Source organism: Equus przewalskii, chromosome 19 (genome assembly GCF_037783145.1).
Source record: "Equus przewalskii isolate Varuska chromosome 19, EquPr2, whole genome shotgun sequence".
Lineage (NCBI taxonomy): Eukaryota > Metazoa > Chordata > Mammalia > Perissodactyla > Equidae > Equus > Equus przewalskii.
The window spans coordinates 35,114,880-35,128,874 of record NC_091849.1 but is presented as its reverse complement, the minus strand read 5'-3'; the positions used below and the strand labels follow the sequence as shown (position 1 = coordinate 35,128,874).

The 13,995-nt window shown below is 43.6% G+C and overlaps 1 protein-coding gene across 5 annotated transcripts in view; it reads left to right on the top strand.

The window, feature by feature from the left end:
• Positions 1–13,995, top strand: part of ILRUN (inflammation and lipid regulator with UBA-like and NBR1-like domains) — a 106,124-nt gene that overhangs the window by 77,036 nt on the left and 15,093 nt on the right. For all 5 annotated transcript variants that reach the window (XM_070585874.1, XM_070585871.1, XM_070585873.1 and 2 more), the window contains one exon: positions 1,315–1,643. In XM_070585874.1, coding sequence (XP_070441975.1) covers positions 1,315–1,643 — 329 coding nt within the window. The remainder of the gene's footprint in view (positions 1–1,314; positions 1,644–13,995) is intronic.

Sequence of the window (13,995 nt, the reverse complement as noted above, 5' to 3'; positions counted from 1 at the left end):
AGGTCCACGCTTGGGATCTGAACCTCCAAACTCTGGGCTGCCAAAGCAGAGCGCGCAAACCCAACCACTACAGCACTGACCGGCCCCACCACTAACCTTAAGTTGAGCTTTTCTGCCTGTCTGGCACTCTAAGATCCCCTTCCCCAGATACAAAACCCAAACACAAAATTGGTAGTAGACACAGCCCAAGAGGGCTTTCTTCAGTTTCCTTCACTATCTTGCATATTTTAGTGTATTTGTTCTAGGCTTATATATTATCTGTATTTCCATGTAGCTAACTGATGGAATTTATTTGAGAGGAAATTTGTTTCCTGTCAACCTTTCGGCAGTTACTTAGGAGCCTGGACAATTTTTCATATTTGTTTTCAGCAGGGTTCACACTTAAAGCTTCTTGGCCTTTTTGTAGCTCACTTTTTGAAAACCTTCTAGGAGGAAAGTAGATGACACTCCTCTCTGAAGTGAGGTGCTGAATGTCAAAGGAGACTGCCGCTTCCTGCACTCTGCTGTCTCAGCCTTAGCTTTGGTGGTCGAGAAGATCACTGAATTGTGACCAAACAAATCTCTTATGGTTCCATTGTGAATAGTCGTGTTTCCCTACATGACAGAAATGCACAGTTGGTGTTAAATTGGATTATTTTAGAAAGTCTGAAGCATATTAAATTTTGATATCTTTTGATCATCTACATCATGAAAATAGCCAGATAGTGATATCTGTCCTAATTTGTCAGGATTAGTGATGGTTTATACCCGTGTCCTAGTGTAATTTTTAATAGCTCCTTTTTTTACTCTGAGTTATCCTAGTTTGGACAATATATGGTCACTCTGAATTGCCCAAATGGGGGTAGGGGGGCAGTTGAAATATTGCAATTCTAGTAATTATAAGCATTTTTGACTCAATTATGCCCACCCTGAGTTTTCTGAGTTAAACACGTGCAAAATAAAGTAAAACCCACAAAGAGCTTGTAATTCTGGGGAATTAGCTTTTAGGTTTCTATTTATTGATCATTGTTTCTAGAGGAATGATTTCGAAATAAAGATGTGCATCAGAATTGACTAATAAAGTCTTTACAAATAGTTTCATGGGTCTCACCACAGACTTCTACTGAATTTGTACCAGAGTTTGAACTTGACGTTACCAAAAATGTAGAGTTGCATGCAGTGCAAATGTACTGGACTCCTTTGTCAGCAAGAGTTTAAAACTGGCATCTAGAAGAACGTTTCTTTCTAAGGTTTGAGTGGTGTTTGGGGTTCTTGATGGTGGCTTGGGCCTTGGGGGTGTGCCTGGCATTGACCTGTGTTGCCTTTTTCTTTCAGATGTCATCTGGGTGATTCTCAGTGTGGAGGTGGGTGGACTTTTAGGAGTAACGCAGCAGCTGTCATCTTTTGAAACGGAGTTCAACACACAGCCACATCGCAAGGTAGAAGGAAACTTCAACCCGTTTGCCTCTCCCCAAAAGAACCGACAATCAGATGAAAACAACTTAAAAGACCCTGGGGGTTCCGAGTTCGACTCGATCAGCAAAAACACATGGGCTCCTGCTCCTGACCAAACCGAGCAAGATGAGAATAGACTCTCACAGAACTCTGTAAATCTGTCCCCCAGCAGTCACGCAAACAACTTATCAGTAGTGACTTACAGTAAGGTAGGTGCCCTCGGAGAAGAGGAGAAGGGGTAGGTGGTGGGCCTTGGGATTTGTGATACCCCTTCATGGCAAACCTAGAAGCCTAGAATGTTCTTTAAGACTGCTTAGCTCTCCTGCCAACAGCAACAACGCAAAAACCTACCCCTTCTCCCCTCCCCCCGCCCCCCATCTTCATATCCTGTGGATGTTACTTTATCCACATTTATAATTTACTACTGTCTCTCTGCTCTGGTTTGGGTGTTGAAAGAACAAAGTTTTTTACCATAATAGCATTTAAAAAAAAGAAAGTCAAAATATCACCAGCCATGCTTACAGTGTAAATGTATGCTAAGTTTAGAGCAATAAGAACACACCTTTAGAATTTGTTCCTACTTTGTTTTTTCGGTTTTCGGTGGAGTTTCCCCCCCACCCCGCCCCCCCCCCACCAAGGAAAAAGACAAGCTAAATTATTTATCCTAAATAGTGTCATTGGGTTTTTACTTTATTTACCTTGTTTGCATGTCTTCTTTTTTTCTTCCCAAAGCCCCAGTACATAGTTGTATATCCTAGTTGCAAGTCATTCTAGTTCCTCCATGTGGGACGCCGCCATGGCATGGCTTGATGAGTGGTGTGTAGGTTCACACCCAGGATCTGAACCAGTGAACCCTGGGCCACCAAGGCCACCACGCAAACTTAACCACTTGGCCATAGGGCCAGCCCCAGCATGTCTTCTTGTTGATCTGTTTCCTGTCTGTTATGGCCCATCTGCCTCCTCACCCACAACCCAGCTCGGCCCAAGTGATATTTTGACTTCTCACATGTTGGGAATAAGTGAGAGAATTGTTGGTTGAGTTAACCGTGATTTTAAATATTCTGATTGTTCTGAGACGCTCTTCTAGGTGTTGGATATCTTAATCTGTTTCTCTCTATGCTAGCTGATTAAATGGTGTCTTTCACACTCTGCTAAGGCGGTGGTGGTTCCTGGTTGTTGGGTTTGGTTGGTTGAATAAAGCCCTGAAGCTGAGAGCTGACTGTTGTAGGCAGTTCGTGTGGCGGGGCCTATGAGTATTCCTGTGCGTTCTTCTCTGATTAATAATGCTGTGTAGTAGGCCCAGCATCCCATCTATATAATATTACTGTTAAGTCTGTCCTTGCTTCGTGTTGGCATTCACCCTCAAAATTTTTTAAATAAAATTGATATTTATTTGAGGGAAAAGTTGCTCTGACCAATGCTTTGTATATGGTCTAGATCAAGAGGAAATTAAGAAAAGAAATCTGGTGATGTGACTCCTCTTTCTCCACAGTCTAGTGAGAGGAACTTCATTCAATAGTAGTATAACAAAGGGTTGATTTATTAGTTGATTGGATGGTCATTATAAAGGATTAAACGATTCTGTGGAGTCATGTTAGTTGTACAGTATATAAGAGAAGTAAATTGGCAAGACAGTAAATTGCCTGTATTGGAGGAAAGACTTTGCATCTTAACATTCTAATAAAAGATTTCCCTCTAAGCTCCTATTGCTCCAGATTTTTATTCCTTGAATTTAACCTTCCAGAGTATGGCTGTTCCAGGTGGTACAGGCCTTAAGCTAAGCATGCCCTGTTAGAATGGGAGCTTGAGGCATTTGAGTTGAGTGGGAAGATCAGAGTTGGAGGAGGAAAAACCAGTTGCTCCAATGCTTTCTATAATGGCAGCGCCTTTACTCATCTGTGAACCACCTGGCTTGGCCATCACTATTAGTCTTAGGAGAGAGCTGGTGTTCCTGGCCAGGACACTGCACTCATCTTCCTGAGTTGTGAACCTGTCAGTTGTTTTACACTCCTTTAGGGCTTTATATCTTTTAACTAACTACGTGACGATTGCCCTGGCCCAGGGGTAGGGGGAGTCCGAATGGATTACCTACCAGCCTTCATTGAGGTCCTACCTTGCTGCCTTTTCTTGGAAGGGCTGGGCTATGGTGAGGCTATTGAGATATTTCTTGAGGTTGTTGAACTCGTGGTATATTACCTAGTTCTTTTTGTAAACTCTGTAGGATCATTCAGAAGTAGCATTTGCAAGAACCACAGAGAAAAGATTCTCATTGGAGATGATATCAAGGAGACTATTGGCTATAATGCATTGAGAATGGGGCACTTAGATCTCAAAGAGAAATTGGAGCCTTTCTTTTTTCTTAATTGAAACAGAATCTTATTCAGAAAGCACTTAGTAAGCATCCAGCAAGTTCTTTGAAAGCATTTCTGGCTAAAGTTGAGTCAGCTCCACTTCTTAGGGCTCCTGAGAAATGGGGCAGATTGTGTAGACAGTCATCAGTAAGTATTTCTTAACACATCTGTGCACTGTTTAGAGCAGTGTACAGTGTTCAGTCGGAGACTCGAAGAATAAAGCAAGCTGTCCCTACCAACTAGCAGCTTACAGTACAGTAGGGGAGATAGACACATGTACAGTTCAGTCAAGACCAAGTATGAATTTGGTCAGTAGAGAACAACACTGTCAAATGTGTGATTTGTGTGTATGACTGGGGTTAGAAGTAGGGAAGGCAGAGATGAGGTAGAGATGGAGTTGATGGAAAGGGCTTTCCAAAGAATGGACAGATTTGGAAAGACAGACAGGAAGTATGATGGTATGGAGAACAGTTTAAGTGCTGAGGGCAGAATGAGTAAGGGATGTGTGGTCAGGAGATGTGGATGACGGACAATGGGAGCTAGGTTAAGTTGGGGGCAGTGTGTTCCTTTGACAAGCAGTGGATGAAATAATTACAAATGGTTTTGAAAAGACTTGGGGCTATATACTTAAACAGATATCTTAAACCAGAGATAATTCATAATTCTAAACATTTGTGTTTGCCCTGAGAATATAGATTTATTTATTTTTAAAGGCAGGCATGCTTGAGGTTCTAAAGGGTGTACTTGACCAAGCGATGAGATCAGGTATATATATAATCAGTTATTTTTAACTGTTCCTGTGTGTCAGGTGTGCTGCCAAGTACTTTACATTTATCATCTCATTTTTTGATAAGAAAACAAAAGCTCAGAGGGGCTGAGTAACTTGCCCAGTATCACACAGCTAGTGAGAGGCAGAGCTTGGATTCAAATCTAGGTGCCACATTACTAAAAAGTATTTCCTAATAGGTGAACTTGGGCTTTCCCTAGATCCTCCTGTTGGGCTGGAGGCTGTGTTGAGTGAAACCATTAACTGCTTTGATGCTCAGTATCATCAAGGCGTGAAAGAAGCAGAGTTGAACTAAGATAAGCGGCTCTAATGTAAACTGAGGATTGCCTGTGCCATCTTCTTTTTGAAGAATTTCCTTGTCTGTTGAGTCCTTATAGTAGTGAATTCTTTTCCTGGTTGATAAAAGTAAAAACTGTTTTTATAATCCTTGGGGTGTACAAACCATGTGGTGTTTATAGTAAATAGCACCCTTTTATTTATGGAGGGGTGGAAAGGATGAAAGAGACTCTTGGGACTCTTAGAGTTGGGGCAAGTGTCTTCAGCTCACTCCAGGTCCTGTCTTTATTGGATGGGTAGGAGGAGTTCCTGATGGCCTACTGTTAGGGATCACTGAGGTGGCAATAGATTTGATTTACTCTAAAGAAATTCCCTGCCTGCCATTAAGGCTGGGGAAGAACATGATGCTCTTGGAGGCCTATGACCACAGTTTTAGTAGGCAGGTAGAGTTTCTTGTTGCCTCCATAGTTATAATTTAACTTGTTAAGGTTGGTAGGGTAAAATGAAAAAATTGCTTCATACATATGAGGACTGGGTGGATATGCCAACATAATGGCATATCTGTCATTCCAGGAACTGGACACCCCTAGAACCCTTCCCCAGCTGCCCTTGACAACCCATAAGCTCTCTAGACTCAGTGCTCCATGCCTAGGGGAAAGCTCTGGGTGGGAACACCTGCCCTAACTCCATCCCACAGCCCAGAGGGCCTGCCTAGCCTCTCCCTGTGTGAGCGCTGTCAGAGGGAGTCAGAAAAGTAAGTATATGCTGACCTGCTCCAGAGATCCATAAATCTGACTCCTTGCTTTTGTTAGAAATTGGCTGGCTTCATTGTCAGCTCAATTGTGGCTGACGTGTCCCAGGTGAACAGTCAGATCAAGTGTTGGTGAAGGTTAGGTGCTGTTTTAATGAACCCTTTTAATGTGACTAGTTCAAGAGCCTCTGAGGACAAAGGGTCACAGTAGGGTAGATGCTCAGTCTTTTGACCCAAGGCTAGTGTTGCCATGAATTCCAGCTCTCTGACTCATCTCTGGAGGCCAGGATAGCTCCTGTTTGGACAGTGTGAGAGAAGTGAAAAACAGTTTATAGAGGTGTGGAAGGAGAGTAAGTCCTGTTAAGTTAGATACTTCTTTTTCTGTAATTTTTAAAATCTCTATATGTTTTCTAAGACATACAGAGGAATAAGACACCAACCAAATGGTCTGATTGAGGACAACTGGGAGTAAGAGGATGGCTGGCAAAAACCGAGGGGCTGTTCTTTCGGATGGCCAGATGCTTTGCTTCCTTTCTCTAACAGAGTAATAATTTGTACTGGGGAGCTGAAAAGAATCCCAAATTCATTTTAGTTTGTTACTTGGACTATGGCTCTTATTTTGTGTTTGTTCTTACTTAAAAAAAATGTTGGAGCTGGTATATGTCATACAGCACTCCTCCTTTAAACTGGATTACAGTCTGAGCTGCTGTTATTACTTCCGCCAAGTGCTAGTTCCGAAGGCGAAACCTGCTATTATCTTTGTGGGGAGGTTCATCGCGCTCCTCCAGCGTCAGCCACTGCCGAGTGCCATCTGCCCTGCCTGCCCACATTCCCACCTGCTCTTCTTCCTCTCTCTCTCTCTGACGCCCTTAGTACGTTTTGTATCTGGAGCTAGAGGAGTCAGGTTGCTTTTATTACATCAGAAATCAACTCTCTTCTAACCTGCTGCTATCTGTGTTGACTAAGGCGTAGGAGAGCTGTTTTCCCTCTGTTCAGGTGAGGGTTTAGACATCGTTGTAGAGGGTACAGGGGAAGTTTGGAAAAGGCAAGTCTGCTCTATGGGCCTGAGGATGTAATGGCTTGTGGATCTTATTATCTAGTTTAAGGTAGCCAGCCAGTTTGACATAATAAGGGATGGGTTTGGGGCAACTCAGTGCAATTGAGCCCAACATTGCACAGTGCAGAGGGTGCTGAATTTGAGCAGAAGGCAGGTGGTTGGTGTCCTTAGCTGGGCTAATGGTTATGTGAGGCAATAGAGGGCAGTGTAACCTTCCCACTGCTGTGAAACCTGAGTCTTCGTTCTCAGATACAGACCCTTTCCATGAAAGGCTTAAAGATGGCTCTGAGAGAAGCTGGAAAGAAAACTTGTGTCACTTGATATTCTATCCAGCTTGTGTTTTTACCTGGCAAGGGACAAGTAGCAAAAGCATGCTATTCCTATGCAGAAGCCAATGAAAGTGCAGTAGTCAGAGCTGTAAAACTACCATTTATTGAGCACTTATTGTGTGCCAACCACTGTGCTGAGGACTTTTTTTTTTTTTGCTGAGGAAAATTTCACCTTGAGCTGATGTCTGTGCCAGTCTTCCTTTATTTTATATGTGGGTCATCACCACAGTATGGCTGACAAGTGGTGTAGGTCCGCCCCCAGGATCCAAACCTGCAAACCCAGGCCACCAAAGTGGAGCACGTTGAACTTAACCGCTAGCCACGGGGCTGGTGCCTGGACTTTTTAAATTTAAGTTTTCTTGTTAAAATTATCAATGTACTTAGTTTAAGGAGCCAAGTAGTTCTACAGAACTTATTGCAAAAAGTGCCAGTCACCTCCCAGCCCCCAGTGTTTGTTCCCCAGAGGCAGCAGGCTCAGTGTTTGACATACATTACTTCACTTAGTCCACACAACAGTACCACAGTACTGGTACTCTTGTTATACCTTTACAGTTGTGGAGACCTGAGGTGCACAGATTGCATGACTTGCTGAAGGTCATGCAGCTAGAAGGTGGTAAAAGCAGGATACAAACAAAAGCAGTTGATTTTGACTCCTGAGCCTGCTCTCTTAACAGTGCACTACATTGCTTCCCAATTACAGATAATGTTCAAGTTCACATTTTTGTTAATTTATTTTTACACGCAGCTGACAGCTGTGGGCTAGGGAGAGCATGCTTTCTATATTGTGCTACTGCGTTTCAAATGAGGACCAAGCCAATTATTGACCAAATAGTATGTGACTTTTCTGCTACTAAACCGCTCTCCCACAAGCTATTATGGAAGCTACAGAAATCAGCCTTTCTCTCTAGCATCCAGGAAGGGAATGGATTCCCTAACTTCCATGGTCACTTGGGTTTAGTTTTTTGTTGACATAGAAATTTCCATTAACTCACTCCTGTGACAGTAATGCCCACACCTCTTGAAGTCACAAAACCTGTCTGTATTCCTTGGTTGTGACCAAAAGATACAGTCTCTGGAGTTTTGTTTTTCTGGAACAACTTTAAAATAACCCTTTCAACATATTTAGTATTTTAGAACTAGAACGTACTTAGGGGATATCTTACTCCCTTTAAAGTTGGATTTTGTTTCTGCAAAGGCTGTCTGGAGAAAAAATATTTTAGGCAGAGAGACAGCCACTATAAGCCCTTAGGTGGAAGTTTACCTGTTTTGTTCAAGGAACAGAGTGAAGGAGAAGGACAGTGGAGGGAGACAAAGTCAGAGGACGGAAACCAGGTCATGGAGGGTTTTGTGGGCCCTTATAAAGCTTTGGGCTTTTGCTCTAAGGGACAAAGGAAACCGTTAAAGGGTTTTGAGTAGAGGAGTGATGTGACCTGACTAGTGTTGTGAAAAGATCACTCTGGCTCTCGTGAGGAGAATACAAGGCAGGAATAGAAGTAGGGGCCAATAGGGAAGTTAGTGCAATCATCTAGGTGAAAAAAAGCAAGTGGTTTGGACCAGAGTGGTGGCGACAGAGGTAGGAGAAGTGGTCCGAGTCTGGATCTAGTTTGTAGCTAGAGCTAGCAGGATTTGCTAATGGGTCGGAAGGCGATGTAGGAGAGAAGAGAGTAAAAGATGATACCAAGGTTTTTGGCCTGAGTAACTAGAAGGGGGCATCTTATGTGTTGTAAGATGTTTGATAGCATCCCTGGCCCTTACCCACTAGATGCCAGAAGTACGTCCCTACCCCAGATTGTAACTACCAAAAATGTCTCCAGACATTGCCGAATGCCCCAGGAGGTGGCAAAATCCCCCTACTTGCAAACCACTGGTGTAGAAGGAGAAGAGGTCTGGGGACTGAGCTTAATACTCTCTGTCTAACATGTAAACAAACCCTTCGTGTTATCCAGAGCACCCTTACTGCATTTATTCTTATTCTTGATTCATAGCACTTTCCTGACTTTTGTAGTTAACTCTTTTCACTTGACAAAATAATAAGGAAGTTGTAAGTGACTTGCTCACTTTCACACAGCAGATTGGGGGTGGGCCGTGGGCTGACCCAGGAGCCCAGGTTGAATCTAACGTTCTTGTAGACTGCACTGTGATGAGGTTTGCTGGCAGAAGCTGTTTGTTGGCTGTTCTCTGTGGGTGGTTTTACACCTAGTGTCAGGTTGTAAAGACCTCCTTTGGGAGCTACAAAAAACAGTTGTGGCCAAGGAGGTAGCAATGCAGAGTAACTGAGGAACCTGCCCCCACCCCCGGCAGATTAGCACGTTCCGTCCCAGTAGGGGTTTGCCAGGAAGCCTGGATGATACTCCGTTGACTTTCTCTTGAAAACCCAGCGGAGCCAGTAGAGCCCTCCCAGTCTTATTGGTGTTTGCATTGGCATGGGTCATGTGTGCATTTTACAAATAAATCAAGCAAACACTGTGAACCTTAGAAAATGTCTTTTGTTGTTTGTAACATTACTATCTGACTGAGAATAAAAAGTATCTCCAGGAACTTTCCCTTTTGTACCTCAACAGCTTCAAAGCTGTTCAGCTCCAGTTTCTTTGCTTTAGGGCTCTGAGCATTGTTTTAGACTGATCTGACCCTGGGCAGTCTTATAGCTGAAACAGAGCTAGTGTTCTCAAGATTGCCAGCATATTTTCTTTTGGTTATAAGAACACATTCTCTTCCCTATACTCTGAATTTAGCATTTTAATTTCTTTTTTTTCTTTTTCTTTTTTTTTTGAGGAAGATTAGCCCTGAGCTAACATTTGCCGCCAATCCTCCTCTTTTTGCTGAGGAAGACCGGCCCTGAGCTAATATCTGTGCCCGTGCCCATCTTCCTCTACTTTACATGTGGGACACTGGCCACAGCATGGCTTGACAAGCGGTGTGTAGGTCCACACCCGGGATCGGAACCGGTGAACCCCAGGCACCTGAAGTGGAATGTGCAAACTTAACCACTGCGCCACCAGGCTGGCCCCAACATTTTAATTTCTGAAAAAAGTTCTCAAAGTAGGACTAGTGAAATTACAGGTTCAAACAGATAACTGTAATTCAAAAATGTGAGAATTTGTCTCTTGGTGTAGATGCTCGGGTTTCAAATGACTTGTTCTCAGCTAAGTCTGCTATAACTGTACTCTGGTAGGACCAGGTGCTGCAGAATGTAAGATTAAGAGATGTGGTACCTCAGGGGGAAATTGTGGGCTTCCTTAAAGCTCAGCTGAAAGTTAGACCCTTTCCAAAGCTGTGGACGGTTCACCTGCAAAGCTTTCAGGGTCTTGGGCTCTCTGCTGTGATTTTACTGCCCAAAGGCCAGTTTAAACTGTTTGCTTTACGCAGAGATAGCCTTGCTGTTATTCAGCCAGTAAGTGAATAGGTGCTCAGCCTGTGCTAATCCTTATCTTCAAAGAAATTACTGTCTGATTACATAGATGTGACTAGCTCATAGGAACGAATGAGTGCCAGTAAAGATGGAGTCTGTTGAGTTCCACTTGACTTTTAAGTGCTCATAGGAATTTGGAGGAAGGGGAAAGCAGTGAGGTTTGGAGTAGCGAGGAAAGTGATACCTTGGTGGATAATAGATTCAAACTGAATTAGAAAAGAAACCACATGCTGGAAGGCAGGGCAACCACAGGCAGGGTGTGTTCATGGGATGCTGGCCAGCCTGACTGTGGTGAGTGAGGTGTGCTTAGAGAGGGTGGGGTGAATTTTGGAAGAAGACCTTTGAAAACCAAGCCAAGGAAAGTTCACTTTTAATGAGAAAGGAAACAGAGTGCCAACAAAGCTTTTGAGCAGGGGAGTGGCAAGAAGAAACCAAATATGGCTGAATGGGACCAAGGAGGGACAATTTATTCTCTTCCCGCAGTCAGCCAGCCATTGGTGGGGGGGTGGTGATGCTGTGAATTAATTGTAAAATAGATGAGCGAAGACCATAGCATGTAAGGGAAGGGTAGTTGACAGAAGGATACAGGAGCTTGAGTGGAAATTCTGAGAGGAAATGGGACCAGCAGCCCACCCTATGCCTCAGCAGGATCCCAGTGCAGCACCAATGGCGACAGGGTGGGAACTTAAGCTTTTCTCCTTTTCGATCTCCTCCTCAGTGAGATTCTTATCAGTTCTTTCTTCCCTTTTAGGAATCCCCTCTGCCCTAGGAGATGACCATGAGAGAGCTCTGTCTGCCAGCATCCCACTTAGATTCTGTCACCCTTGCTATTACACAAGATCTTTGGGGCTAGAAGTCCAGGTAGCAAATAGCTTTTTCTGAAGTCTTTACTGAAATGGAGAATTGAACTCAGCCACTATCCTCCTTCTCCTTGCAGAAATTTACATAATGTGTTTTCATTGACAATTATGTTTGGATTTTATTCTTCTTGATGATTTTCCTGATTTGGCGGAGGGTGGGTGAAGGCTCTGGGAATTGCCTTTGGCTATAGGAGCTTTGGATGGGTGGGAGGATGAGTGACAGGAAGAGTGGAAGGCCGATGGAAAGATGGATGATGGAGGGAGGAAGAATGAGGGATGCAAGATGGAGGATTGGATGGATGGGTAGAGGGAGGATGGATGGATGGATGAGAAGGTCCTAAGCAGGACTGGAGAAGTTAGTTAAGAGCAACAGAAAACTGTGTTAGGTAGGTATGAAAAATGGTTTTATAGGGCTTCTGAAAAATTAGTTCAGCACACCTGTAACTGAGTCAAGCTTTTACGCAGTTTTGGCACAGCCAGAAGGCTGTGAACTTCGCCTGCCCTGTGATCAGCCCTCATGCATAAGAGTAGATTTTTTTATTCTTTGGCTGGTTCTCACACTAATCCTCAGCCACTGCATCAAATCCATCTTTGAAATTTTAGAGGACTGTCACGTGAAAGTGGCTTGAACACCAGTGTTGAAGCATCTGCGGAAGTTCCCATTGTGCCGACGTGGCTTATACCACCTTGAGTGGTCGGCAGCCATCAAGGGAGGCGCCCTGGTTTGAGTACTCCTTAGAGAATCCTTACTGCCCTCCCGTTACTCCAATACAGACTTTATTTTATTTCTAATTAATGAGAGACGAATGGGTTTGATCAGGGCTTCGTCACTCTCTGGCCCTTGCCAACCAAGCCAGCCCTATGAGTGGGCCTCACTACACCATGTTTGCGGTGTAGGATCAGGACAGAACTTAGTACTAAACTCTGTATTCTTCTGTGTTTGCATTCCATGTACATAAGTGATACAAAAGGAGCACTAGGTGAGTGAGGCACAAAGGGGGACTGGCCCAGGAAATGAGATGGAGGAGGGCCCTCTTGGTGTTATCCGATGCTGCTATCAGTATACACTGGGCGAGCACGTTATTTCACAGCCATGCAGCAAACGCTCCTGTCTTTTTATTAACCTGTGTAAACCTTTTTATTTATTTAAATCAAATCACAAATAAAAGCAAAACGAAGACAGGTATGTGAAAGTTTCCAAGTGCTTTCTCTAAACAACAAACTTTCACATAGGCAAAGAGTAACCCAAAAAAGCCCTCAGAAGACATCCTTGTTTCATTAGGAATTTCAGCCTTCTTTTTTTTTTCCTGGAAGGTCAGAAAACAGAATATTTCACAGTACATTTTACTGATATTTGAGTCTTACTGTGTGCAGGGCACAAATAATTGGCAGAAACAGGTTCCACCCTCATAAAAGGGCACCTTGCTCTTCTGGTAACACTGTACTTATTATTGTTGAAAATTGATGAGTAAACTTGTTTTAAAAAATGTTCTGGGGCCAGGCCTGTGGCCCAGTGGTTAAGTTTGTGCACTCTGCTTCCGTGAACCGGGGCTTCGCCGGTTTGCATCCTTGGCGCGGACATGGCGCCACTCATCAAGCCATGCTGAGGCAGCGTCCCACATGCCACAACTAGAAGGACCCACATCTAAAAATATACAACTATGTACCGGGGAGCTTTGGGGAGAAAAAGGAAAAATAAAATCTTTAAAAAAAAATGTTCTAGCTGAAACAAAACTAGTTTCTTGTTTTTTAGTAATTTAGCATACAGTTCAGATTTTCTCTCAGTGGTAGTTTTTTAGTACTCCTTTTTGGAAAATTTATTTTGATTTCTGTTTAATTTTGGGAAGAACTTTTAAGATCTTGCAGGTGCACACTCACATAAGATCAGTGATAACCAAATCACTGGCTAGGAGTGATTCTGCTATTCCACAAGGGCAACTATAAACTATTGTGAACAACAAAGCAGAGTGCTAGTTGTTATTTTTAGGTTTGCTTTGAGAACAAGTACTGGATCTTAAATTGTCAGTTCAAGAGATTGTGATGGAGCTAACCCTGATGGCCTAGTGGTTAAAATTCAGCACGTTTGGCTTTGGCGGCCTGGATTCAGTTCCTAGACACAGAACCACACCGCTCAGTAACCATGTGTGGCTCACACAGAAGAACTAGAAGGACCTACAACTAGAATATACAATATACTGGGGCTTTGGGAAGGGAGAAAAAAAAAAAGAGGAAGACTGGCAACAGATGTTAGCCCTGGGGCAAATCTTTCCCAGCAAAAAAAAAAAGAGAGAGATTGTGATAAATGAGACTGAGCTTGAGACTCTTATGTCCGTAAGTGTTCTCTTTTCAAAATATTTTAGAGAATTAGCCAAATTGTGACTCGCAGTAGTTATTCCATCATGGAAGTGCAGTTGAGGACCTGGCCCATCTACTGTAATCATTCAGCTGGCTTGAGGCCAAGGTCTCTTCCCAGACACCAGCAAACGGGGGCCCCTGTGTCTTAGCTGGCAAGTATGGAGCGTCTGTGCTTTAAGAGAGCTCACTTGCCCTGTAGCGAAGTAAAACTTAGGTCCCGGGGCTCACAGCTGTGACAGGATTTCAGTGAAAAGTTTAAGGGAGACTGAGACAAACAGGCAGCGCCTCAACCCCCATGGACCTAAAGACTGTCTCTCCTTCACCAGCAACACTTTCTCGTCCCCTAGCAGCAGTGGAGCTACTCCAAGAAATGGAGCCTTTGAAAA